Source organism: Pararge aegeria, chromosome 2, assembly GCF_905163445.1.
Source record: "Pararge aegeria chromosome 2, ilParAegt1.1, whole genome shotgun sequence".
Classification (NCBI taxonomy): domain Eukaryota; kingdom Metazoa; phylum Arthropoda; class Insecta; order Lepidoptera; family Nymphalidae; genus Pararge; species Pararge aegeria.
In genome coordinates, this window is record NC_053181.1 from 13,715,446 (window position 1) to 13,743,392 (window position 27,947).

The 27,947-nt window shown below is 34.6% G+C and overlaps 1 protein-coding gene across 1 annotated transcript; it reads right to left on the reverse strand.

Annotated features, from left to right (window-relative positions):
- Positions 1–1,650: 1,650 nt before the first annotated feature.
- Positions 1,651–26,918, reverse strand: LOC120630650 (cytochrome P450 4C1-like). Its single transcript, XM_039899917.1, has 14 exons — positions 26,777–26,918; positions 25,147–25,256; positions 23,757–23,847; positions 23,357–23,542; positions 22,721–23,139; positions 21,608–21,676; positions 18,658–18,826; positions 17,197–17,370; positions 15,483–15,636; positions 7,728–7,935; positions 6,976–7,044; positions 5,724–5,892; positions 5,381–5,554; positions 1,651–1,811 (listed from the first exon to the last, which is right to left on the reverse strand). The coding sequence occupies exons 1-14, from the start codon at positions 26,916–26,918 to the stop codon at positions 1,651–1,653; spliced, it is 2,295 nt and encodes a 764-aa protein (XP_039755851.1).
- Positions 26,919–27,947: the final 1,029 nt, after the last annotated feature.

Sequence of the window (27,947 nt, forward strand, 5' to 3'; positions counted from 1 at the left end):
TTTATTATTTTATTCATCCGAGGTGTCCGCGTCCGTTAGCGATGTCCACTGGTTAGTTGTCAACAGTTTTTTTGCGAGAGCGTTCCCATGACTCCGCCATCAGCCGAGTTGGATGTAATACCTTTTATATTTTCAACAGTCGCAGATCACTCGCCACGATTATTAAACGTAATTATTAAGCGCTATTATTTATGATCTAAGGCGGTAGGTGATTAAGTATATTGTCAGTGTAGAAATGATATTATAATCTATAATTAAAAGTAAATAAGTAATTAAGATATAATTGTCATCACATTTAATGGATGGTATATTCAGGCAGATTTATTTTTCATCATTGTTTCCACTATACATATACAGGTCGGTTGGTACATGGCGTTGCAAAAGGATGGAAATACAGCCAAGATGCAAAGGCCCACGGTCGTAGGGTTTCGTACTCCAGGAGAAAGTGAAATAAACTATTGCAACCCTAACTTTTATATTTTTATTAAATTTTAGAACCCTTTAGGCTGCTCAATGAGAAGTTTAATTATATAGTACTTACATCATATATAGTTCTTTCAACGCACGCCAAATAATAATTTTGATGGGATGGTACGCCTATCTTCAGCAGAACCTTAAAATCAAAACCATTATTTATACGTTATCAGGTCACAATAATATAGAAATACATACACTCAAGTTTATATTAAAAAAATACTATTAAAAACTCCTAAATAATAAGTAGTAGTAGAATTCCTGATTGCTCGTGAGCTTGAAAAGACTCCCGTTGGTGTCCATGCCCTTTTTCAGAAAAATAAATAAATAAAATAAATAAATAAATATACTATGACAATACACACATCGTCATCTAGCCCCAAAGTAAGCTTAGCTTGTGTTATGGGTACTAAGACGACTGATGAATATTTTTATGAATAATATACATAAATACTTAGAATATATGTATACACACCCAGACACTGAAAAATATTAATATTAATAATTTTATTTTATTACATTCTTAACTATGGACTATAATTTTCCTAACCATGGAAATATTATTAATGGCGAAAGTGTTTTTATCTGTTTGTTTTTGTTTTCTCCCCCATAGCATCGATCTTAATGAAATTTAGCACTTACATTGATAGCATAGGAGAGAGATATAAAATAATTATTATTTAAAAATATACTTCTTGTTACCTGTGTACAGTTTCTCATCTAAACTAAACCGATCATGGCGATATTATGCATAGACTATAGAGGTAGCTTGTATCCTATCGCCAGTCGGCCGTCAATGGCGCAGCGTTAGTACCCATAACACAAGCTACGCTTACTTTGGGGCTAGGTGGCGATGTGTGTATTGTCGTAGTATATTTATTATTATTATTATTATTATATATTTTTTCATTTATTTAACCACCTACAACCATGTATATGTTTTTTCCTTTTACAGCTTTGGTTGCCTGGAAGAAATCGCTATGTATCGATAAGGTCACCAAATTGTACGCTCTTGGTCTATTTTTAAATGTCTGTAATTAATTTTTCTTTGGTGTACAATAAAAGTGTATTCGTTAAATCATTCATTTATTCAAGTAGTCTTATTACTCCGAACAAAGAACACACAACATTTCGAAAAAATATTCATATCATGAACGGATTTAAAATAAACTGGGCTTAACTTCGTAATTCTAGCTTTACGTAGATGGGTTCCTTTATACGTAAAACGAAGTCCATAACGAAGATGATGTCATTTGGTTTTGTGACTGGCAGGAGGCGGTATCGACGTAGCAAAGCCGATAACGCTACTTTAAGTTCCATCATTGCAAATTTTTGACCTGAAGAAGAGAAGTCATAATTTAGTAAAAGTTATTTTTTTTATTATTTAATTTCTGAAACTTTCACATATTTTTTTCATCGCTGAGAGGTGATAATTATAACTTTAGATCGCGACATATATTTCGGGATGCTGAAAACTTATATTCTCCAACTTTTGGTGCATTCTAGTCTAGTCGTCGCGTTCATCATACATTTTTATGTTTTATTTTTGTGCTTAGAAGAAAAACACGTGTAAATTAGTAATTGAATACATTTTAAACAACCCAAACATACAATTCAGTAACATCTAAATTTTTTATTCCTATCCGATAAGAGTTATAAAAAACTTAAGGATAGGCATTGTAAGAGTTATAGAAAGCGTACCCTTAAGTATTTATAGCTCTTACTGGGGATTTTCTTCATTTTATGTCGTCTGCATACCCTGTGCATACCCTCTATGCACGCCACTGATCTTTCTGTTTGTTTGTAACCTTTTCACGACTAAACGGCTGAACCAAACTTAATGTAACGAAGAGATATATTATATCCTGGAAATGGACGTAGGCTATCTTTTGTTTTAAAAATAATAAAAGGGGGTGAAATAGGGGAAAGGACTGTGTTTTCTAAGTTACATACGTGAAAATTAGGCATAGGTATCCTGGTTTAAATAACAAAAATCTTTATAAATTATTTTGGAAAATCTTCTCTTAAGAGTAGTAAAATAGGGGACGAAAGTTTAAGCTGATGTTTTTTTTATTATTAACCCTGATAACCGTATGATACAAACCTGAAAATAAGGAAATGCGTTGCTTTTAAGCACTTTGTGTCATTGTCCTACGTTTTCGAGGTTAGAGACGTCGAAATTCGCATTTAGATTAGTTATTAAAAATAAAAATTACTCATATAAACGTTTTTTAGGATATCACAACACAAAAATTTTTAGGGTGGTTAAAAGGGGATGAAAGTTTCAACTGTTTTTTTAGTTAGTTTGTAATAAGTCTACAAATCTGAAATTTAGATAGGTAGGTTTATAATAAACTATATACATCGATTAAGAGAATATTTTATTAAAAGGGATAAAAGTAGGGATGGAAGTTTGGGATACCAAAATTCACATTTACGTTAGTAAAAAAAGAAGAGCTTATTAAACAGAGATGTTGCCGTACCAACAACCAACTAGAAGCGTGAAACGCGGAAACCGGTTCAGTAGAAGAAGGAAAAGAAAGGGATGGAAGGAAAGATGGTGGTCAATTAACGACTGCAGCATATGGGATAATCGGATGGTTTGAAACTTAGTAATAAACCTATAAATAATATAAAACGCCAAAGTGTGTCTTTCTCTTTGTTTGTACCGTAGAACATTTTGAACTGATCTAGAGGACATTAGAAGTCGGTAGCTTCCTTTTTGGAGAAGGGCATTTGCACGACAGGGCATAATGTATTGTTCCAAGCCCACGGGAAATCAGGAATACTAAGCCGACGAAGTCTTAAAACTTAACTTACGTAATTTATTCAATTTAGATTAACGTTTTTGCGTATTTTGCTAATTTTTAATTATGACATCGAATTTTATATCAGTATTTAATAATTGTATAGTTTGGCAAGCATAATAAATAATAAAAATAATAAAAAAGCCTTCTATCATGCCATCGTACCTTTGACGACCCCGTTTTCTAATGCCCTTTGGGCCTTTCCATGGAGATGTGCGTTTGGTCCATTTATTGTTAGGGGTACGTGCATTTCCATTTCTGGCTTCTGCTATAGGTTAACGCATCAATAACTTTGGTTGTATTTCTAATGGTTGCGTTTCTGTGTCTATCTTTGAGTTTAATATTTAGAAATGGCAAGCATACCTGAACCAAAATATATGTAAGCAAAAAGTGTTTATGTACTAGGGAAACTGTTTTGCTTGCTTTATCTTAACTTGATTGTTACAACTCATGCGTGATGGAATGCATAAGTAATATCAAATATTGTACAATATTAGACTAACTTAAATTTCCGTTATTATGCCACTTGATACCACTACATACCACGACATTATGATATGATACGTTAACGTTAACTGGTATATTTATTATTATATAGATATACTAGTAAATTTTCCGTGTCTCTTAACTCTTTATGCACTCAACCACACGAGTACGTAAAATATAGTTATGAACTTTTATATTATATTCGTAATTTTGTATTGTTAACGATATTTGATTCGTAAGCGCTTAAAACGACCTATACCAAAGATTGACATACCTAAATATACAAATGTACAGCTACGCTATATGTCACTGGGTTACAAGTGAAAAGCGTATCTCTGACGCATGCTACTATCTGTCTTCAGAATCAGTCAAGAAAATCGGAAAATCGCATTATCCTCTGATTATTGTAATCTATTGATTATATCTAATGATTATACTAAAATAGTGTCAATTAGGTTCTACAAAAATCTCTGAACTAAATTGACAGGGCTAAAAATAGGACTATCTTTTTCTACAAAGAACTTAGTGAAAAGGATGGCACTACTTTTCAACGTGTCAATTAATAAATTAAACGAAACAGAAATTAATATTATTGTTATTCCACTATAAGTTAACCATCGGTACCAACCAAGACGGTAGCGGGCTAACCTGTTAGATGTATGATAGTTATAGACTCATACCCTATGGTTTCTATACGGTATCGTACTGGAACGCTAAATTGCTTGGCGACACATCATTGTAAGTAGGGTAACTAGCCAAACCAGACCAGACCAGAGAAAATATAAATTTTATAAATTGATAAGCCAGTCAGCCTCTTTCAGCACCGGCAAAAATATTCAAATTCCTTTATAATAAAACGAATAACTGACATAATAAAATATCATCATCATCATTATGATCCATTAACTGCACTTGGCCAGTGTGTTGGACCACGATCGAAACCGATCTGATTTTTAGAGGAGAATCATGTCCTGTTGTGGGCCGTTTATCATCATCAACGTATTGATAAAACGGGCACGGGTCTTCTCCTAGAAGGAGAAGGATGTAGGCCGTAGTCCACCACGCTGGCCAAGTGCACGTCCTTGAAAACCTCATAAGGAACTCTAGGGCATGAAGGTTTCCCCACGATATTTGCCTTCAAAGTTAAAGCAAGTGATAGTAAATTGCTTAAATTGTAAACGCACATAACACCGAAAAGTTGAAGTGCGTGCCGGGGATCGAACTCGGTCCCCCCGTAAGAGAAGCCGAAGCCTTACCCACTAGGCTATTACCGCTCATGAAAATGTAGAATCTAATCTAACAACTATAAAAGTCATGCACGCGTTGAATGGTGGCTGCATTCCCACGCTGAACAGAGTCACAGTAGCTGAAAATTGTCGCATAAACTGAGTTAGTCCTATGTAACAATTAAAAGCAACTAAGCAATATAATTTTCACATAAATAATTAGACAATTTATTGTGTTATGTATAAATGAAAAGCTTGACAATAGCATTTGATTACATGATGAACAGCCACGCAAAAAAATGATTTACGACACATGTTATTATGAGCGTTTACCGACATGAAGGAACAATTCTAAGAAATTAATAATAGAGCTTTTAAACCACATACCTATGCAGTTTCTGGGTCCTGCACTAAAAGGTATATACGCATATGGATGCCATGTGGGCTCAGCCTGAAATCTTTCCGGGCGGAACTCTTGAGGCTCGACGAATTGGTCGTTGCGACGGTGCAAATCGAATATCATAATACCGCACTCTGTCCCCACAGGTATTTGGTATTTCCCTGTAATATATAAAAATACAACTTTAAACCATCAGCTATGATAGTTTTCTTTTAGTACGATAGGATGATAAGTACTCTTTTAGTGTACACAAAAAATATTATTGACATTTATAATATTAGTAGGGATAGGGATAGGGATAGTTAAGGATGTAATAAAATAAAAAAATACCTAAATTTACTTCCTGTTTAACTGTTCGATTTAATGAAGGTATAGGAGGATAAAGCCTCATTGACTCCTTGATACAACATTCTAAGTACTTCATTTGCGCCAAGTCTGACATATCTGCAGAGCGTTTTGAAGATCCAAATATTTCGTTGCATTCTTTAACTACCTTTTCCTAAAATTTAAGTTCGAATACACACTTAATTAAGAGATTAATATTTTATAACTAGCAGAGTTTTGAATAATAGCCCAGTAGGTAGGACTTCGACTTAACTTTCGCAGGGCCGAGTTCGAATAACGCACCTCTAACTATTTTATTGCGTTTTAAGCAATATCGTCACGATGATCGTGAGGAAAACTTCATGCCTGCGAGTTCTCCATAATGTTTTCAAAGGCCTGTGGAGGCCACCATCCCGCACTGGGCCAGCGTGGTGGACAACGACCTTAAGTTCTTTCTCATTTTAAGAGGAGACGCGTGCCCTGTAGTGGGCCAGTAATGGGTCGGTATGATGATGTTACAAAGTGCAAATGAACGAATTCTGATTTTGCCCCCCTCCTCGAAACTAAGTATTGAAACTCTTTAAGTCTTAATTCGAAATACAAACCATTTAAAGATATCATTTGACACCCATCTTCATAATATCGACAAATCCATTACTAGATCTTCTGTAGGAAGATCTAAGTTCAACAAGCTTGCATCCATTGGATCCCTACGACTCGTTTAATAGATGTTCGTAGAACCGATGGACGCTGGGGTACTAAGGAAGCCCTGCATCGGTTGGTTGTGTTGGTAGATCCCTAGACCAGTTGGCAGCTGACATCAAATTACACCCATTACCGGGCAACGGTGAAGGAAAACGTCGTGAGCAAACATGCATGCCTGAGAGTTCTCCACAAAGTTATTAGGGTCGTGTGAAGTCTACCTTCTGCTTTTGGCCAGAGTGGTGGACTACGGCCTAACCCGTATGGTCCAAAAGATCCATGGCCCGGAGGCTACAGGGGGCGGCGCAGCAGAGTTAATAACATTTTTATCCTGTAAAATGCATAGTTCCTATATTATGATACAGTAATAGCGTGATTCTCTTATTTCATCTCAGCGCATAAACGCTTCTGCGTGAGGTAATAACATTAGTCTTACAGTAAATGTGAATAGTACAGCGGACGAAGCCGCCTGTACTTGTCAAAATAGCTTTAATTGCTGAACCAAAACAAGGGGTAGGTCTTATAAGTTTATGGCCTACACGTCGTTTTTTATTACCTGTGCCTCTTGATTGTTAGCCAATGCCATCATTGTAAACTGCAAAGTATTAGCCGTTGTGTCATGACCCTAAAATAATAAATAAAATTTAACAATGCTTTCATACAATTTATTATGACATCAATCAGTTGTTTGTTATTGGCTCCTGCTAATGCTTAGGAACTGCTTAAAAAATCTTGTTTGATGGTAACAAGTTACTATACTATAGTGTGTAGTTAGGTTTCTATGGTGGTTATCCGTTTTCTATAGTTCCAGTTGATGCTAGTAATAATTACTCAGGTTTTTTATTCGTTTTACTAATATAAAAATTTCCAGTGTGCAAAGGAGAATACAATCGTTATAGGTATAACGGAGTTCTGTTGTGAAATTCTTCCGTTCAGTTCCTTTTGTGTTTCGGGACAAAATGTTAACCATGCGATTTAATACATTAATGGCTGATACTCTGATCAGCCATTAATGTATTAAATCGCATTCAAATCCATTTTAATTTTCTTACGTGCTACGCGGGAATTTAATAAAGTCTTAGGGGTCTTGTATACAATTATTTAATTACATTTCATTATAAAATATACTTATTTAATATTGATTAATAGTCCATTTCTAGTTTTTGTAGATGAGGCGCGGGCTAAGATGGGACGCGCTTGCCTAGAAGATGCCTATTCACTCTTGTTTTAAAGATACCCAGGTTGTAAGAATTAGGCAACACAGATCTCGGAAGGGTGTTATTATAAGTATATAAGTACTAAACTTACTCCAAACAAAAATGTGTCCACTTCCTCGCCAATTCCTTCCTTATCAATGACGCCATCTTTTTCAGCTTTTAACAGTAGATCTAACAAAGCCATTTTCTTTTTCCCATTTAAGTGTACATTTTCATTTATATTGAGTTCTTCGTTGAAGTTGGTTTTAGAATTATTTTTGAGATTTCGTCGTTTTTCAATAACACGATTACGAAAGGAACTTAAAATTTTACAAATATTAAGTAATTTTCTTCCCACGGATGTAAATTTAAAAATTATGTACGGGTGCATCCAAATTCTTTGCGTTCTGTACACAGCGTACTCCCCTAATTTGTATATCCCTTCTTTGTACATTTTTCCAAAATTGCTGTCTTCCTCATGTAGTTGAGTACCCATCGCAGTTTCTAGAAACAAAAAAAAATTTAAAAATAATAATAAGTATCTCATTTGAGCGCAATCTAAATCCAAATAGTAAAAAAAAATGAAGAAGAAATCTTCCAACAAATATTAAAGACAAAAAGATAAAATTTAATAGTCTAAGACAATTTAATATTTTATGCAGACATACCAGGCAATTTTTTAACTTCAATTATATTTTGATTTAAAATTTAAGACAGAGTTCTTTGGCCGCATTTATAAAATAACTTACTGCATATAGAGTTTATGACGAAATCCTCAACGTACGGCATGATATCGGTATTAGGTGCATCAACTTCTTTTCCAAGTTTATCCAAGAAGTTTTGACAGCTTTCGTCAATAACCGATTTATAATAATTTAAAACATTAAAATGAAATGCGGGTGATAATAATTTTCTTCGTTGCTGCCATTTTGATCCTAAGGTAAGAAACGTAATTTTAACCTAACAATCAACCAATCCATAATCTGCACATGCAAAATAAAATATAAACTACCGCAATCCTTTTCTTAATGTTCCTTGTTAACAATGGCGTCACTATTAACTGTCACTATCTGCTGTTCTATCCAAAGTTTTTGGATTAGATTATTTCTTAATTCCGAGCTTTAGTCAAGCTACTCTTGCAGTTTGTGTACTCAAATAATTTGTATAGTTTGAAAGAGGCTGCCCGCATCATGCCGAAAGGCGTAACACGGCTACGGCTAGTACTATAGGTACACCTGCAGTGTATATTGGTGCGACGCGATTTAGAGAATCAGAGGACTAATGTCTACAATTTTTTTGATTTTCCATTGTTATGTAATTAATAAATTACAAGAGGCAAAATATAAATTGTATGAACATTAATAAATATTAATGTTCACATGCTTTTTGACAAAAAGGGCTAGATTGTACATATACCTCCTCATGCGACCTAACCTGAACCTAACTATTATATTTGCCGATAAGAATCATTTTAATTCATTTTAAATTCATTTGAATTATTGCAAAAATTCTAAATATCCATTGACTTTTAATGTGTCAAAAAAGTAACCTGCAGCAATCACAATTACAATATAAAAAGGCTACAGTATTAGTTAAATTGTTTTACCATTACTTAAAAGAAGTCCGTCCTTGAGCCAAGGTTCAACAAAATTATATACAATTCCTTTGACAGTATGTGTGCTCCCATTAATAACTTTCTGCAAATAAAGATATTTATATCCATTAATACTGTAATGTTTTTAACTGTAATTTTTTAAATGTAAAATTAACATTCAAAGGGTTTCATGTAAGCAAATAGGGTTAAAGATATTGCGGGCTTTCGAAAGTTTCGAATGCCCCAAGATTGCACGGTTGGTTGCAAGGTTTGGTTTTTCGAATGCACTAAGTTACATACAATGTTTTTTTAAAAATTATTTGGGACTTTTAGAGAACACAGATATGATATGATATATATCTCAACAATAGACTTGAAAAATAGATTTTGGTTGATGGAGGGGGCTCGTTAGAGCACTTACATCAGATCATTACATTTGTAGTATAATATATATAACATACTACATGCGGGACTTTATATGTCTAGCCACAAATAGCTAATAAGTGCTATATATTTAGTAACATATTAAAATCAAAGGTTACCTAGCGACCATACTTTGAAGAAGATCACCAGATCGTCTTCCTGGCCCAGGACACGACAGAAAGCATGTCAAATCCGTAGAAGACTAGAAGGTCTTCACACAACATTTTTGTCGCGCTATATTATGTTCGAAACAGTAGAAGATAGTTCTACAGTCCGTAAGTATGATATTTTGAGTATTTTTCTTACGAATGTAACATTAAATAACATTTCCACGCATGTTTGCGAAAAATACACAGCTTTATCCCGTTGTCACAGTTTAAAGTAATAAGTAAAATATTTAAAAGATTGTAATACCTATCTAATTTAGATAATAGGTACCTGTTACCATACCTCTATATATTCTGGTTGATTTATAAAAACTGCTTTCAACGGACCAAATTTAATTCTTAGGAGTCCTTTGTATTTATTAGACAGCATTCTCATGTGGTAAAACAACTGAACTGGAATGTAATAAGCCACATGATAAATTAATGGAATAAGGCATATTTTAAACAAATTCTTCAGCTTTATAATATTAGTACAAATGATACTTTTTACTGTGCTTAAAAGGCGAAGGTCCATAGACACGGAATTTATGGTGCAGTCAAAGAAAATATTTCTTTGTTCAATTAGGCACACAGATGGCACTTTTGGTGCGTTGATAAAGTTTTTAATGGCTTCTAAATTTTTCCTTAAATGGCGAGCAGCCTTCGACGTAGCTAGGGGTAGCACCCTACTGAAAACAATATGCCGCCAAGATACTAAGGGTAAAGCTGTATATACACTCAGGCATAATGGTTTCCTCACGATGTTTTCCTGCACGGTTTAAGCAGGTGATATTTTAAAACGCACATTACTTAGAGGTGCGTGCTAGGGTTCGAACTCAGCTATACGAAAATGAACTTGATGTTCTCACCACTGAGCTATCGCCGCTTACTGAGACTACTACTATAAACACCCTATGATTAGTTAATGGAAAAGTCTGTAATGATAAATAAAGAAAATATATCAACTTTATCCACAAGTAGATAAAGACGTACCTACTGACCTGGATCCATTAAAAAGTCTAAAGTGTTGTTCAGCAAGAAATAGCCTGGTGGTCCGGGAATTTTATCGAATTCTTTATGTTTAGTTCCAGCCCAAAAGAGAAATATTAGTAAAATTACAAAACACTGCAGTGCCAAAAACATTTTCACTTTCCAAAACAAAGACTTTATTATAAATTATTGAATTTGTGTTGTGAATTTAAAAATAAAATGTATGTGTGTATATCACACGGTATGGTGTTCACAATATAAAATGATAAAATGACCGCCCTTGCAAAATACCTGTAAGTATATATAACTAAAGACAATTAAGTTAAAGCTGATCGCACATCTAAGCTCCACTGAAAGTGACGCACGGAACGATTTTTATTGTTTAGACACGATCGCTATTGTAGAAAAGAACTATCTATCAACCCATTGTGATCGTATTTTTTCCTTTAGCATAAAGTACCTACAATACCGAGTATACTTCCGTAGCACCCGACATAGACATATTTCACGCAACTGTACACTTGCTATTCTTATAAATAAAATATAGCCGCCGAGTGTCGATAACAGGTCTGACATCCAAAATAGATAATACTTCAGTAAGCGCTTTTTTAAAGTAATTAATATACTACTGCGACAATACATACATCGCCATCCAGCCCAAAGTAAGCGTAGCTTGTGTTATGGGTACTACGATGACTGATTATTGTTTATTAATAATATTCATAAATACTTATAATATACTTATAAACACCCAGACACTGAGAACCATTAATGTTCATCACACAAACATTTTCCAGTTGTGGGAATCGAACCCCCTGCCTTCGACTCAGAAAGCAGGGTCGCGACCCACTGCGCCGTCGGCCGTCAATTACTGTCCCAGCGATTTCAGCCTCCGTTTTCAGCTATTTTTTAGCGCATTTCGTATAACGCGATCTGTGTTTGCTATATATAAGACGTTTATTGCGCTTGTGACGTGCGACAGAAGTGAAGTCACATAGTATTAAATCAGTATCAGGTATGAATCGAGGCAAACGCTACTAATACACGGGGGTATCAATCAATGTGTTGTAGTATGTAACCTAATAGGTACACTACTGCATCGATGCTACATCGCGACTGCATCAATTGTCTGAACCTGAGACCAATGGCGTTCATACATGTACAGGAGCACTGCCTACCCTAAAAAATTATATCACTCGTAATGTAGGAGGATTGTAACATTTTCTGCCAAGTTTTTGAAATACGCCTACCCAGGTCTAAGCCTTGTGCACGCCACTGATCGTGACAGATCAAATGCATAATCGTGGATAGACAAGCAAACGTATACGAACTAGTGACAACATACATAGTACATACCAATCTAATCATTCCTTTTAGCCGGCTTCCGCACGTTCGATGCGCATAGGTGTGCGATCAACTCGTTTGCAACACTATAATTTTACTTGAGCTCTGATTCTGTACATCATCGAACTAGCGTACATCATTTTGTGACGTCAAAATTAACACATAATCAATAATCCCACCTGATGGTAAGTTACTTTTTATAACTAAATAAGTATGCGACTCAAAGGTAAGCTTTTTCACTTGTCATGCTCTTAAAGGCGTACTTTAGGCTATGTGTAACCAGACTATAAGTACCCGTTTTTACTGAACCTAGGAATCACCTTAATTGACTCGTGATTTAGGTGATTCCTAGAGACATAAAAAACCTTTCACGAACTTATGTGATGTCTAACGACAAAAAGAAAAAAAATACAGAATAAGAATAAAAAAAACAATAATATCGCTTCGTAGCGATCTCTTCCAGGCAACCTTAGGATAAGGAAAACAAAAGGATAATAGACTGCAGGTTGTGCATATAAAAAAAAAAATACATACTAATAACTAAGTATATACTAATACTTGAGCTAGATTACACAAATAAAACAATACATAAAATGATAAATAATAATAATAAACTAATATATACTTTAACATATCATGAATACATTAATAACAGTAAATACAAGTAAATATTACAAGTCGTCTTTAATAGTTTTTTTTTTAATAATTCTGTAAGAGATGTGTAAAATCTATTTAGTGGGCTATATATTATTAGTTGCATTATTTTTAATCACACATTGGATGTAATTAAGGATTTAATATTATGCCAAACATTGTTAGTGCATTTTCATGTAAATAATAATCCCTTAAAAAAATTTTGACGGGTTACGAGTTAATTTGCCTTTATCAGAAATAATTTATTTCGTTGAAATCGAAATAAAAAACAGCGCTCAACTCGGTCATAAGCCCCATATTTTTGCTTCCCTTAAACATTGACTTTTGACCCGAGAATCAAACCTTGAATTTTCCTCGCAATCGAAGTGAAAAGCATAGTGCGTAACTCGGGCATAAAAAAAAAATTCCTGTACTTTATTTATTTATTTATAAGGAAGGACACATTTAACATTTGTTTTATTAACGTCGTACACTCCACTTAAAGGCTAACTCAGCATGCATTGCAACACTAAGACACTGTTTATTTACAACCATATTGTATACTTAAATATCATCCCTTGATAAAATTATGTTTTAGGCCCAATGGATTGTTTTAAGCTTGTAGCACAATCTACTATTTTGTGAAATGAAATGGTTTTATTTTTATTACTACACAAACTTCTAGAAACTTTTCCACGCTGGCAGATATAATGGTCTTCTTTTCTGTGAATTTGAACGAAAAAATAAAGCCTTGATGAGCTAGTGAGATGAAAAAAGACTTTCATAGTGTTTTTCCCATTCTTCTTAATTACAGCTCGAACATAAATATTAAGTATAAATGTCGGTTTCCACTGCATTCTTACAAAGACTACCTTGTGAAACAGGTTTTTTTTTTGTTATCATAAATGCCTGCCTAACTAGGTTAATCCTAATTCTCAACATATTGATGTTTTACTGTTGGGCACAGGCCGTCCTCTCTCAAAACAAAACAAAGAAGATAGTAACACAACAGTGCGGTGTTTTGCCCCCCCTCCCTGTGCTACAATTGACCTGACCTCGTGATACGTGTTTAAAGATGCAAGATGCTAAACGATTAGATTGGCAACGGGGCAGTTAGACTGTCAGGTAAATTGTATGTTATTATATAACTGAGTAAATTATTATGGTTAACACTGGCGTTCCACCAAAGATTTGCAATGTAGCTATGCAGTGATCGAGTACCAGGAAATTACAATTCTAGCATACATTCTGCTGCATGATTAATAATTTATTTTAATTCATATAGAAAAATGTGTACAGCAGGAATCTCCATATAATATTAATAACATTAATAATATTAATATTATTAATATTATTATTCACCCACCACAGGACATGGTCTAATAATTAGATGGGCTTATCAAGTGCAGTAGACATTGTGAACATTATGGAGAACTCTCAGGTATGCAGGTTTCCTCACGATGATTTCCTTCACCGTTGAAGCAAGTTATAATTTAATTTTAAACGCACATAACTTAAAAAAAGTTAGAGGTGCGTGCTGGAATTCGACTCGCTCCCCCGAAATTCGAAGTCCTACCCACTGGGCTATCACCGCTACAAAAAATTAAATAATGTTGGTATAAGCTGAATCTTAATTTAGTGAATCATTAAAATAAATTCACTAACGAGATTATTGCGGTGAATTTATCAAACTTAGTCCCACAATAATGTTTATTTACGATGAAGGTAAGGTTAATGAAGGTGAAGCGGTGCATTGGTAGCCTAGTCGTTACGATTTCGGCCTGACTTTTAGAAGTGCCGAGTTCAAACCCCGGAGCGCACCAAAAACTTTTATAAGTTATGTGCGTTTTAAGCAATGAAATAAAAATTGGTTTTGTAGCGACACATATGTGTGCGTGCAGTGCATTTTGCCGATTACTACAAAATGTATTGCACGACGACACACGGAGAGTCTGCCCGATCTCGCCACCATCGGCAGTCGTGTTTGTTGCGCACAATAAACAATACCAGTGCCATGAATTGTTTCATTTAGACACCCCGATAGGGCATTGGTAAAGTGGTAACCCCGACGTGATGACGACGTATTACTTCACCCGACGTGATGGTGACCGTGTCGTGAAATGCGTAGGGGTAAAGTTTAAAGGTAAAGGAAAGCATCATGAGGAAACCTGCATGCCTGAGTTCTCCATACAGCACTTTACCAGCGTGGTTACTACATTCTAAACCCATTTAGTTATAAGAGGAAAACCATGCCCTCTGGTGTGCCGGTCATCATCATGGCCCATGACAGGGCACGGGGATCCTCTAGAAATAAGAAGGGAATTTAGGCCGTTAAAGCCAACCAAACCCTTCTCATTGTGCACGGAAACCCGTGCCCTGTAGTGGGCCGGTAATTGGTTGGTATGATGAAAGTTAAATAAAAAACGTTCTCACGGAAGAGAAAAACTGTTATTTGTTTATTACAGACTAAATGACGAATAGCGATGGTTTTCGAATTAGGACAGTCTGCTTGTGTCGTCAATTATACCATTGATTGAAAAACTGTATAGGGTCTTATAAACGGAGGTCCCAGGTACGATTACCAGTTTGGGTATTTATCAGTGACCTAATATATTTGTATATATTTTTCTCAAAGACACCGGCTTTTATTTCTATATCAGATCTGTTAAAAATCGTAAACATAATTGACTTGTTATTATATTATATAGTATTATACAGTAGATTTCACACACAATACCGTTCTTCTAGCTTTACGTAGATGGGTTTTTTAACTCGTAGAACGTAGTCAATCAAAAATATGATATCACTAGGTTTGGTAACGGGCAGTAGGCGGTACCGACGTAGCACAGCTGATAATGCCAGCTTAAGTTGCATCATAGCAAATTTTTGACCTGAAATTATTCAAATTTTTACATTCTCATAGCTACATTAATATTATAAATGCGGAGGAGTATCATCAAGTGGAATCTTAGCAACTAGGATCTGGCGGCCGCCTAGTGGCGTGCACTGGGTTTCTTACCAGGGTATGCATACAGTAGGAGAATTGTATCAAACGGCAAAAATTCCCCTCCAATACGACTTATGTAAAATAATGCTTTTGTGCACGCCACTGCGGCCGCCTTAAATTGTTTTCGACAGCTGGCTTAAAGCTCCAGACTGATCACTTTTGAAGATAAAAGTAAATCGATATCACTTGCTACAACGGTAAAGGAAAATCGAAAGGAAACCATGTCTGGAAGTTCTCCATAATACTCCCAAAGGCGTGTTAGTTGTATCAATCCGCACTAGGCCAGTGTGGAAGACTAAGCCCATCTCGTTCCGAGCCTTAAGGCACGGGGCCTTATAGCCGGTAATGGGTGCATAATCGTAATTGTAGCGGGCCTACTGGCGTTAGCGGTATCGTCGAAAGGCTTGTACGAACGTTTGTTACCGGCGTCAGTCAGTTGTCCCTCGCCAACCGCTCACACTAGTCCACCTGGTTTGTTTGTAAAGTTATTAAATATTTAAAGTCACTGTTGAGCCTTATTTAATCTTCGGTAACCTTGATAGGGAACACCGCGCTATACGAACGAAGAAACGTGGGGGTTTTTATAGAGAACAAAGGGACCAGGGAGACCCCACAATAATAATAATAGTAATAATAAAGTAGTATGTGTGTGTGTGTGTGTGTGTGTGTGTGTGTGTGTGTGTGTGTGTGTGTGTGCCTGTGTGTATGTGTCTGTGTGTGTGCGTGTGTGGGTATGTGTTTGTGTGTGTGTGCGTGTGTGTATGTTTATATTATAGATAGGTACTACAGGATGGCTAGGGATGTCATATATTTGATTGAATGAACTCTTCCGTTTGATCATAGCTCAGATCATATAATAATCATCAATAGCCTATAACTATCCACTACTGAACTTAAGGCTTCTCCCAACTGGAGGGGTTGCCATAATCACCACGTTGAGCAGACTAATTGCTGGTTACTGAAAATTGTTGTGGTAGCACAGCGGAGGCTGCTGCCTGTTTGCCGGTATATAACTTTAGTACCTCGTACGACACCCGTGTAAAGAAGAGGGGTTGTGATCATCATCATCATCATATCAACCCATTACCGGCATATTGACAGCTAGTTGGCGCAGTGGGCAGTCACCCTGCTTTTCGCGTCCAAGGCCGTGGGTTCGATTCCCACAACTGGAAAAATGTTTGTGTGATGAACATGCATGTTTTTCAGTGTCTGGGTGTTTATCTGTATATTATAAGTATTTATGTGTATTATATTCATTAAAATATTCATCAGCTATCTTAGTACCCATAACACAAGCTACGCTTACTTTGGGCTAGATAGCGATGTGTGATTTAGGCGATGTCAACGCCTAAATCACTAGGCAATCGATTTAGGAGGTGCCTAGTTTTGTAAAAATGGGCATAACTCTCATGCCCATTGATTTAATATGATACGATAAGCTCACCAATACAACGCCTGGGTCCTGCACTAAAAGGTATATACGCATAGGGATGCCACGTAGGTTCGATCTGAAACCGTTCCGGTCGGAATTCCAGTGGTTCAACATATTGGTCGGCTCGTCGGTGCAGATCGAATATCAAAATGGCACATTCTGTCCCCGCAGGTATTTCGTAATCCGCTGTGAAACATGGAATCCATATTAATATAGAAAAAGGATGGTCATACAGAGAGAGATAAGCCGTCTCGGCATAGCGATCGTAAAGTAAATGCGGGGCTAGGATATAGGTATGCATAAAGCAGGGACATGGCATAATATGAAAAAATGCCCCTGCAATAGGCAGTGCTTTTGTGCATCCATGAAGTGCACTCATATATGCACAAAAGCACTGCTTGCATCAGTGTTACAACTGTCTCGTTGGTCTAGTCTGGTTCGACTGCAGATTATAAGGTCCTGGGTTCGATCCGCGCACCATGCCAATTAATATAACAAAACCATATTCGTATTGCAGCTATGTACGGTCAATATATAAACTTAAATCACATGAATTCCTCCGTGATAACAAGATAACTAACAAGATAGAAAATTTTAAAGATTGGAAACTATAAAGTGATGTTGAAAAAGAGAAGAGTTTCTTTCCCGCTCTTCTCGGTGGAATATGACCTGAGAACCGGTGGTAGAGTCACTACAAACTTATAGCTTATAAACAGGCCTACTTGAAATAAATTAGTTTTGAATTATACAAGGTTTTTTTTTTCAATTCTTAGTACAAGCCTGGAAATTGAAAATTGACGGTGATTCTTCCCCGTGCCTCGGAGAGCACGTTAAGCTAGCACGTTAGGTATTGTCGGAGCTGCCGTCCCATCGAACTATGGGAGTGAAGAAATATAGAGTGCCCCTGTGTAGTGCACACATTTGTACAATAAAATATCTCCCACCGAGGGAGAAATCGATCAGGCAAACTGTTTGTTTGTTGTTTGTGAAGGACACATAGTATCTGTTTACTCTATCGCGACGCATGTTGAAGGAATTTACCACAATATCGAAGGCTTTGAACTAATTAATCTCTTTTTTTATACTGTGCTGATATATAATATAAGAAAGAAAATAAATAATAATTGCTAAGTGATAGTTATTGCAAATTTTCTTGCTTATCGCAGATTTTAGCTAATTTTGTTTAATGTACATTGTATACAACGAAATTACTCAAAGTAATGCCTGCTTCTATCCACTGTATAAAGTGAATAAAGCCTTAACAAGATTTTTTCTTAATTAAATTGAAAAGGATAATATTTTGAGTCGCGGGAATAAATTTGCATGGGGTCTTAAAAATTATGTGGTAGGGAGCTGCAAACATTGTTATACTTAAAGAAATTGTATAAATAATCAAAAGCAGTAGGCAACTCCACTGTTTTTTTCTAAATCCTGTGCGAAGCCGGGGCGGGTCGCTTGTGTTATTATATTTACCTAATTTGAATGTATGCTGATTTTTTCTTGTTATTACAGGTAGTGGTGGGTATAGCCTCAAACTTTCTTTGATACAGCACTCCAAATATTTCATCTGCGACAAATCTGACATCGTTGCAGGGCGGTTCGTTGATCCAAATATATCATTGCATTCATTTACTACCTTTTCCTTTGAACAAAGAATAAATTATTTATTTATTTATAGTAGTCTAGGTACCTAGTAAAGTATTTTATTAATCTTTATTATTATCTAAGTCAGTGCACTCGGAGTACTAAAATTATTGTTAATAAAAACATACCAAATAAAAAAGAATTCCTTAATCATAAAAAGATTACGACCTTATGAAAATTAAGCTTAATTTGCTATACTCCGCGAACAGCAGGAGAATCTGTATGGTGTAATTTATTTGGATTTATTTTGGATTTATTTTAGATTCTCCTGCTGTTGGCGGAGTATAGCAAATTAAGCTTAATATTCATAATATACTTATTATGGATTTCTGCAAAGTAACGCCTGCTTCTATCCAATAGATAACGACCTTTCTAGCGCCGTGGTGAGCGGTGTGGTCTTATGAGTTGAGGTCACGGGTTTGTTTGACGGAAGACAGAAATTCTGAATTTCTGAATTTTCTATGCTGCTCAGGAAGTATGGTTTGGCCGTAGCTAGTAACCATCCTAACGACAAAGACCTTTCGCCAAGCAATTTATAACCGTTTCAATCCGAAATTTCAAAGAAAACGATAAGGGATATGGGTCAATAGAACTGCCCTCTGAACTGAACTGTTGTGTAATAAAAAAATAAAACTAATTAATATAATAATGTACCCAAATGCAACAGAAAAAGGATATTGTACTATGTGCTGGCATTAATTTAATATGTTACTACCATCGATGTTACTAATGCGCGCTGGTAAATAAACGGATCAACCCACGATGCCTGGTAACATGCATAAGGCATGTTACCACACACATTGTGTGTTGCTCTTCGCACACACATCAATATTATTGATTAATAATTAATATTCTGTCAATAAAATATCCTGTAGGGCATGGGCATATATTTAAGATTTACTTAAGTATTGGTAGAAAATGTTCTGAATAATTATAAAAATAATTGACTCTGTGCGGCCAGTTTAAAGCTACATTCCAAAATTTCAAGCAAATGTAGAGATTTATTTTTGGTAGGTATCCTTAAAGTAAATTAAGGTGATTTTTGTTGCTTTAATTAATGCAATTGCCATTTATTTATGCCAAAAAATAATAAATGATTCATTTTTATAATTTTTAAACTTGACTTTGGTAATAATCTCAATATACCTGTACCAGGGCACTTATTTTAGTACCATTTTAGACTTATAAATATGCTTATAAAATATGATTGGGTACCTACCTACACTTATTTAACGAATTAAAACAAAGGCATTCAATTGTTTACATATATTACTTACCTAAAATGTATTTAGAATTTAGTACCTACCTATTCTATTTTTTCTTACTTGTTTTACGTTGTTGTATACTTGTTTTATTTATTCATAAAATACTAGTCGTTGCTCGCGACTTCGTTCGTAAACGGCTATGTCGTTCCTGACTAGACCCCTGAACTACCACTATGTACCTAATACTACATGTGATCTCTAGGTCGAAACACAAAAAACAAGTATTACTCACGGGAACCGTACATTTTTCAATTTTAAAGGTAGCCTTTATTATATTCCAGACTATAATATACATCTTTGCTAAATTTCACCTAAGTAGATCTATTCAGCCGTTCAGGCGAGATTGAGTAACAAACATCCATCGAAACTTTGGCATTTATAATGATAAATATTTTAATATCGTTTGAATAATAAGTACGAAAAAATTGTGACTAGGTACTTATTTTTTAAATTTCTTTATTAGCTTTTGTAATTTTGTCGTAATTTAGTAGATTTATGTTCTCTAGCAAGGTTTTTTTTTTCATTTTATCCGCCACGGTAGGTACCTGTTTTAATATGCACGTGTAAACAATTCCGACAATGTAACACTAAAAACCTAATAATAATAAAATTTCAATATAAAAATACTGATTACCGTACCGTATTGTAGGTACGTAATTAAACCTCTATATTAAGCACAAAGAAATTAATCAAAGTACTACAGTATGCGCAAGTTATATTTTTGTGGCAGAAAACCTATTTAAAAGTCAGAGGACAGATTTACCTACGGCCATGAGACCAAATGACCTGTAAATATACTGTGACCTATTTTGCATTATATAGCATTAATTTAATGTATAACTTTTATACAAATATACTAATATTATATACCTATATTAAATTATATTCATCGTCAACCAGAAAAAATAAATGGAATTCTAAGCATAAGCTATAACGTTGGCAAGGCTAGGCTTCACCTGATGAAAACAAACTTCTTTGACTATTTCTTGTATATAAAATACTACTGACCAGAGAACAGGTAATATTTCTATCACGTACCGATTGGTGAAATTGCAGTCAAGGGCTAATTTGTAGTGAATTAAAATAAAAACATTTTGAATTGAGTAGCATACTGAACACAAAGATGCGCCAAAACCGTCTCAAATGGAAAATGCAGACAAGAAAGGACGATCTCATTTAAATGGGGCATGGTGTAGTAGGAAGAGGATGTTGCTTTATATAACTGAAGTTTTTTTCTCCAATCCAAAAGTCCAATGATGTAAAAAAATCTTTTTGTGAAGAGTTTGGTTTAAATTTTTCAGAAAATAATAAAAGCACACAGTTTACATACACAAAACCTAGTTTTCTATTGTTTCTTTTTATTTAATTTATCACCCTTGTGTTTTTATATTTTTATAACATATTTAACACTTAAAAGGCTAAAAATAATGAAGATATTGTTTATATTATAAAAAAAGTTTGAAAAAATAGACTGATGATATGATAAAAAATAGATGAAAGAATAGACTACTTACCTGTGCATATTGGTTATTTGCCAATAACATCATTGTAAACTGCAGAGTATTAGCCGATGTGTCATGTCCCTAAAACAATAAATTGAATCATGTGATATCGTTGAATAGGTACTTCATTATTACTTACTCATAACATTTTTATTTAGTTGAGATCCCTAATTCTTTTTTGAAGTGAAACTTCTTTAAAATCGTTGTGATTTCAAACTGGATGCATCGGAAAAAACGACAGGTAAGAGACACAAGTACAAAAATGTGTGAGATGAAGCCGGCATAGAATGAGACAGTAATATATATAGTATTTTATCTGTTTTTTTTTCTATATAAGTTACCAAGAAAACCGAATCTAGATAAAGAAACAAACACATAAATGTACAGGACAGAGTGAGATAGAAAACATTATACATTTTTTTAGCTATTCTAGTTACCATGGAAACTAAATAATGAACCTTACATTTATCCTAATAGTTCTGATACTCTACATCCACTTCAATCTCTGGTAGGCTACTTTTCAGAAGTTACACTTCCACCTTGTATGAATAAATTGCACAGGATTTTTTTTCTTTTAAATCAATATTTACAACCCCGTTCTTGCCCACTACAGGGCACAGGTCTCGTCTCAGAATGAGAAAGAAGGGGTTCGGCCATAGTCCTTCACGCTGGAAGACTTTACACGCATTTGAGATCTACATGGAGAACTTTCAGGCATAAAGTTTTCCTTAAGAGATTTTCCTTCACCGCTGAAGCAACTACATCACTTTCTTCAGCGGTGAAGGAAAACACATAACTGCAAAAAGTAATAGGTTTTTGCCGGGGATCAAACTCGGCCCCCCCAAAAGGGAGGCCTTGATTAAATGCTAGAATATATGCACCGCTTAATTTTAAATGTAGAAGTAAAAAATAAGTTGGTAATTTAAAAAATTCAGTTTATATATAGTCAAAGTCAAAGTCAAAGTCACTTATTCAAGTAGGCCCACAGGTGGCACTTTTGATGCGTACATAAGAACCACACGGTAGTGAGATGATGGCGATAACCACATTCGTAAACTTAAAACTAAAGCTACGAGGGTTCCAAACGCACTTTCATATACCTACCAAATTTAATTTAATACTTACACCAAACATAAATGTGTCTACTTCCTCTCCAATCCCGTTCGCATCAATAACACCGTCTTTTTCAGCTTGTAACAGTAGATCTAGCAAAGCCATTTTCTTTTTACCACTGATCTCTACATTGTTTTCTTTATCATTGATCTCATCAATAATGTTATTATTCTTTATCATTGATCTCATCAATAATGGATTGTTATAATAATTTCGTCGGTTTTCGATTACTCGATCGCGAAACGATGACAAATTTTTCAAAACACACTCTTGTTTTCGTCCTGTATCGGTGAATTTAAAAATTATGTTGGGGTACAACCACACTCGTTGCGCTCTGTACACAGCATATTGACCTAACTCATATATTGCTTTCTTGTAAATTTTTCCAAAACTGTTGTCTTCATCGTCTAGTTTAGTGCCCATTGCAGTTTCTAAAAAGAAAAAAAATATAACGATACATATATGCGATGTTGATTTATTATTCGTAAGATAAAATTTAAAAAAGAAGATCAGGACTTAAACAACTTATATTATATATGACATAGTTTAATAATATCTTGATTTTATTAACCTATAGGTGTGTATCCAAATCCATCATTTTAATTTTATTAGTTATAACTATCCATAAAATTGTTTTTCACAACTTACCACAAATAGAATTTAATGCGAAATCATTAATATACGGTGCAATATCTGATTTAGGTTCATTAATGAGTTCTTTAAGATTTTCTACAAATTTCTGGCAGTTTTCTTCAATAATAGATTTATAATTTGTTAAAACATTTAAATGAAATGCGGGTGTTAACAGTTTTTTTCGCTGATGCCACTTTGAATCTGGAAGAAGAAAAATATTAGCAAAATACGTTTATTTAGGGGCAAAAAGCGTTTCGAGACGGAACGTTAAAAGAGCTATAGTGCGAGTTAAAATAAATAGCTAACTTCAGAGTGTTGGTTTTTTGTGACGGAGTTCGCGCGCATCACAAAAATTTACACTTATAATTTTCCCTAACGCACCAAAAGAAGTATAACTTTAAAAATAATACCTCACCTTTACTTGTAAGCAGCCCTTCCTTTAACCATGGTTTGATGAACTCGTACAAAAATCCTTTGGTATTGCATTTAGTGTCAGTTATTAATGTCTGCAAAGTTATAAATAATATCAACACATTTTTATTAAAATATCAAAAATAAATTAAAAGGATTAAGATCATGATGATATTCGTATCTACGAAATAGGTATCCATAATATGACATGCGAAAGCTATCTGTTTAGCTAGTTTGTTTTTACCTATGTTCGGCTTATTCACCGCACCGATCTTAATTAAATTTGACGCGTCTTTAACGTCCTGGAGATAGATATAGGTTACGTAACGTAACTTACGTTATGTAGATTTTGCATTCCTATCAGATTTAAAAAAAACCTATGTTGCTACAAACCGTTAGGCGTTATTTATCATTGGAGAATTCTCACATAGGATCCTTTTTATCCTTGGACCACCAAAACCATGTATTCACTGAGAAACATTGTTTCGGAAACACTATTTCTGAAACATAAATGTTTCCAGGAACAATGTTTCAGAAACTCTGCTGTCCACACCGTCAGTTGTTTAGGTCATCAAGAAATGTGGTGCGGACCACGTTTTTACATAGGACCATTTGTAGTGAAAAAAAAAGATGATGGACTTTATAAACTTTCTAAGAAAGTATTATTTATTAATTTATAATGCTACAATAAAACTTATAACTTGACTAATTACTGTAAATGTCATACACGCGCGGAATGGTGCCAAGAATGTGGCTGCATTTCCGCACTAAACCGCCCGCCCGGCTGATTTAATCTTCAAATTCTCCCAGGCATCGTTTTAAAAAAAAAAAAATTAATCCTTTTAAGAGCAATCACATTATATTCTTTTTTTTTTTAATCGAACATGCACAAATGTTACATAATTTTTTTTCTCGCCTAACTCTCAAACAGTTCTATTAATTTAAAAATAGTTTCGGCGTCACAAACTACACGCGTGTTTATAAACAAATGAACCACGCGTCCACACTCGTATGCACCTATTGGTTATTGTGTATTGCGTACAAATCTGTTATAAAATATAACAGAATTGTTTCCTAATTCTATGGTCAAGGTATATTGTAAAAAATACTTTTTTAAATAATATTGTTTTAAGCGTTGGCCCCAATTGTGTTTAAAACATTGATAAGTTTTTAAGTTTGTACTTAGACACTAACCGCTGCAATTTATGCATATTATAGGAAGTAGCAATATGAGGCTGGCCCTCGATGCAACAAAGTTATAAAGTTAATAAAATGTGCTAGTAACGCAGTTATCACTTTTAATTTTTTATATACTGTATTGAATGTTTATATATACCTTTCCAAATAAATTATTATAAATAAAAGAATATATTTTTTATTAATTATGACTGTACCTCTATATCTTCAGGATTATGTAAAATAATTAACTTCACAGGACCTATTTTTAATCTAAATAGCCTTTTGTATTTGTTACACAACGTCCTAAAGTAGTAGAAGATTATAACTGAAATTAAAAGAAAAAAATTAAATTAATATTATTATTTCCTTAGAAAAATATATTTTTCGTTGGTTCAGAAATAAAAATAACATCGCTTAAAAAAAACATATTATACATATATATCAATTCGTAATTGTAAATCAATTTAGATTTAAAAATTTACAAAATATATTAATTCAATGAGCTAAATAATATTCTAGAACCTTTGCATACGTATTTTCATTATTAACCGACTACGGTAGGATAATTTGTTTAATAGTCTATGTATGCCAACTTTTGTGAAAGCCCTTATCAGAACGTTTTTAAAAAACCATCGCTTTCTTGAAGATTTATTATAAATCTAAAATGGCGTATTTAACACAAAAATACGCAATGAAAAAATAATCATAGAATAATTCTATGATTATAAAAACTATACATAGTTTTTATAATTTTATAAAAACGGGTTTTGGTATCAAATCAAAGACACATTCTAACTACGTCCGATAAAATCTAGGATATATCGAACGTAGGTATTATCTAGGATATATGATGATATATTCTAGGATGACAGGTGGATATCCGATAACGGTCAATGGTAACGCCCATTCGGTTTTTGCGCGACATCGTACCGGACGTCTTCATCAGTACGGTGGTAACTAACCAGATCATAACAGAGACAATTAGGATATAAAAAAAGTTCAAATTGTGCGACCAACTCCACTGCCACAGTGGTAGACATAGATTACTCCAGTCACACACGATAGATATTTAGATTTATGTTGTTTGTATTCCTTAGACCTAAACCTACTTGTGGAATATGCATTAAGGTACTATTACGGGTAAAAGATAGATAGATAGATATTAAACATTTGTAAATTTATACATATGTAGGTATAACATATTAAGTCGGTAGCTAGTTCTATCAAACCCATGGTTTGCTTTTATATATTATAGTTAAAATTTACGGTCGAAGCAAAAGGCCCATGTAATGATAAAGTAGAAAAGCCATCACTTATAAACAAAGCAACACTTCGGAGAGCATGCAAAAGTCCAAGTCCAAGAAAGTGCCCTGCCCTGTGTTCGTATGTTTCCACACCACACCGGCAACTACGTCTTCTTGGAACACAGCAATGTTGCTTGGATAGCCCAGTGTATGAAGCGGTGATAGCCTAGTAGTTAAGACTTCGGCTTCACTTTCGGTTGGCCGTATTCGAATCCCAGCACGCACCACTATCTTTAACTTTTTGCGTTTTAAGCAATTAAAATATCAGTAGCTTCAATTGTGAAGGAAAAAAATCGTGAAGAAGCCTGTGTACCTGAGAGTTCTCTATCATTCTCTCAAAGGTTTGTGAAGTCCACCAATCCGCAATAGGCCAGCATGGTGAACTAAGCCTAAGCCCTTCTCATTGTGCGAGACCCGTGTCCTATAATGGGCTGAAAGGTACAATACTACTTGGCGGCATAAATAAGCATGGCGGTAAGACTTCTACATATTAACTACTATTAATATTATCGATTTTGGAAATAAAAGCAGAGAAACTTACCTGGATCCGTCAAAAAGTCTAATGTATTGTGAAGCAGAAAGATACCCGGGGGCCCAGGAATTTTATCAAATTCTTTATTAATAATGGATAGCCAAAATGTGACTATCAATATGACAACCAAGCACACCAAAATTAACAACATTTTAACGTCAGGTACAGTTCAGTTAAACTTAAAAATGAACTAGAATTTTATTCGACACGAAGATTATCTTTTTTTGTGTTATAAAATTTTAAGATTTAGCACATAACTTACTGGCAGGAGCTAATTAGTTGAAATGACCAATTTTTGGAAAATAGCCATATATATAAATAGCTTTGTGACAAAAAAAATCTAACATAATATATGCGTTGTTATCTAACATCATTATTTAACCTGTCTATACATCGATGAAGCTTTCTTCAATTTCTTTAATTCGTGTGTTTTTATAAATAAATGACCAACATAATTTGGTTTTGTTTTTTCCCGATTCCGTCAAGTACGTGTAGAGGTCACTAGCTCCGATATTCCTCACAAAGCCTGAAGCGTGATCGTACCTAAGCCTTAAGGGCCATTTATGTTTTTTTTTATCTGCTGTTAGTATAAATATTTACACTGAGTGATTTAATTGAGTACACTTGTTTTATTTTAAAAGTGTATCTACTGAATCAAGTTCACAGGTACATATTGGAATTGAAAATTTAAGTAAGTACCTAAATAAGTTAGGTAATTTTTAAACGACATTTATTTAAATCGAAGATGTTTTCTGAGAATGCATGCAATATGGCGCCTGTTTCCAATTGCGAGTAGGATACTTGCGTCAGTCGTGCTACCTCTACAAAGCTACAGGCGCAAGCTTCTGGCTTCTTTTTGCATACGTTACTGGGATATTCTACTTGCAGGAGCTTTCTGTGATGCCACATCCCGTTTAAACGAGTCGTAGCAGTCTATTGTAGTGACCCATTCCACGAGTGTGGACAAAAGTGGTGGACCGCTGCGATCGCTTTGTTTTCGAGGAAATAAGTAATTTATTTTTTTACTAGTATTATAAGTAATAATTTCATCACTTGGGAAAAACTGTCTTAGAATCCAAACATCCAATCTTTTGCAATAAATTTGAGATCTTTTTTTTGCAAATATTCGATCTGTCCGATTATCCTATGACCACCGATCTCTTTTATAGGTAGGTACTAA

Coding starts and splice junctions, on each gene's coding strand:
- LOC120630650 (XM_039899917.1), bottom strand. CDS start 26,918: ATGTTGTTAATTTTGGTGTGCTTGGTTGTCATATTGATAGTCACATTT. Junction 25,257..26,776: donor AGACTTTTTGACGGATCCAG/GTAAGTTTCTCT, acceptor TTTTAATTTCAG/TTATAATCTTCTACTACTTT. Junction 23,140..23,356: donor CGCATTAAATTCTATTTGTG/GTAAGTTGTGAA, acceptor TTTTCTTTTTAG/AAACTGCAATGGGCACTAAA.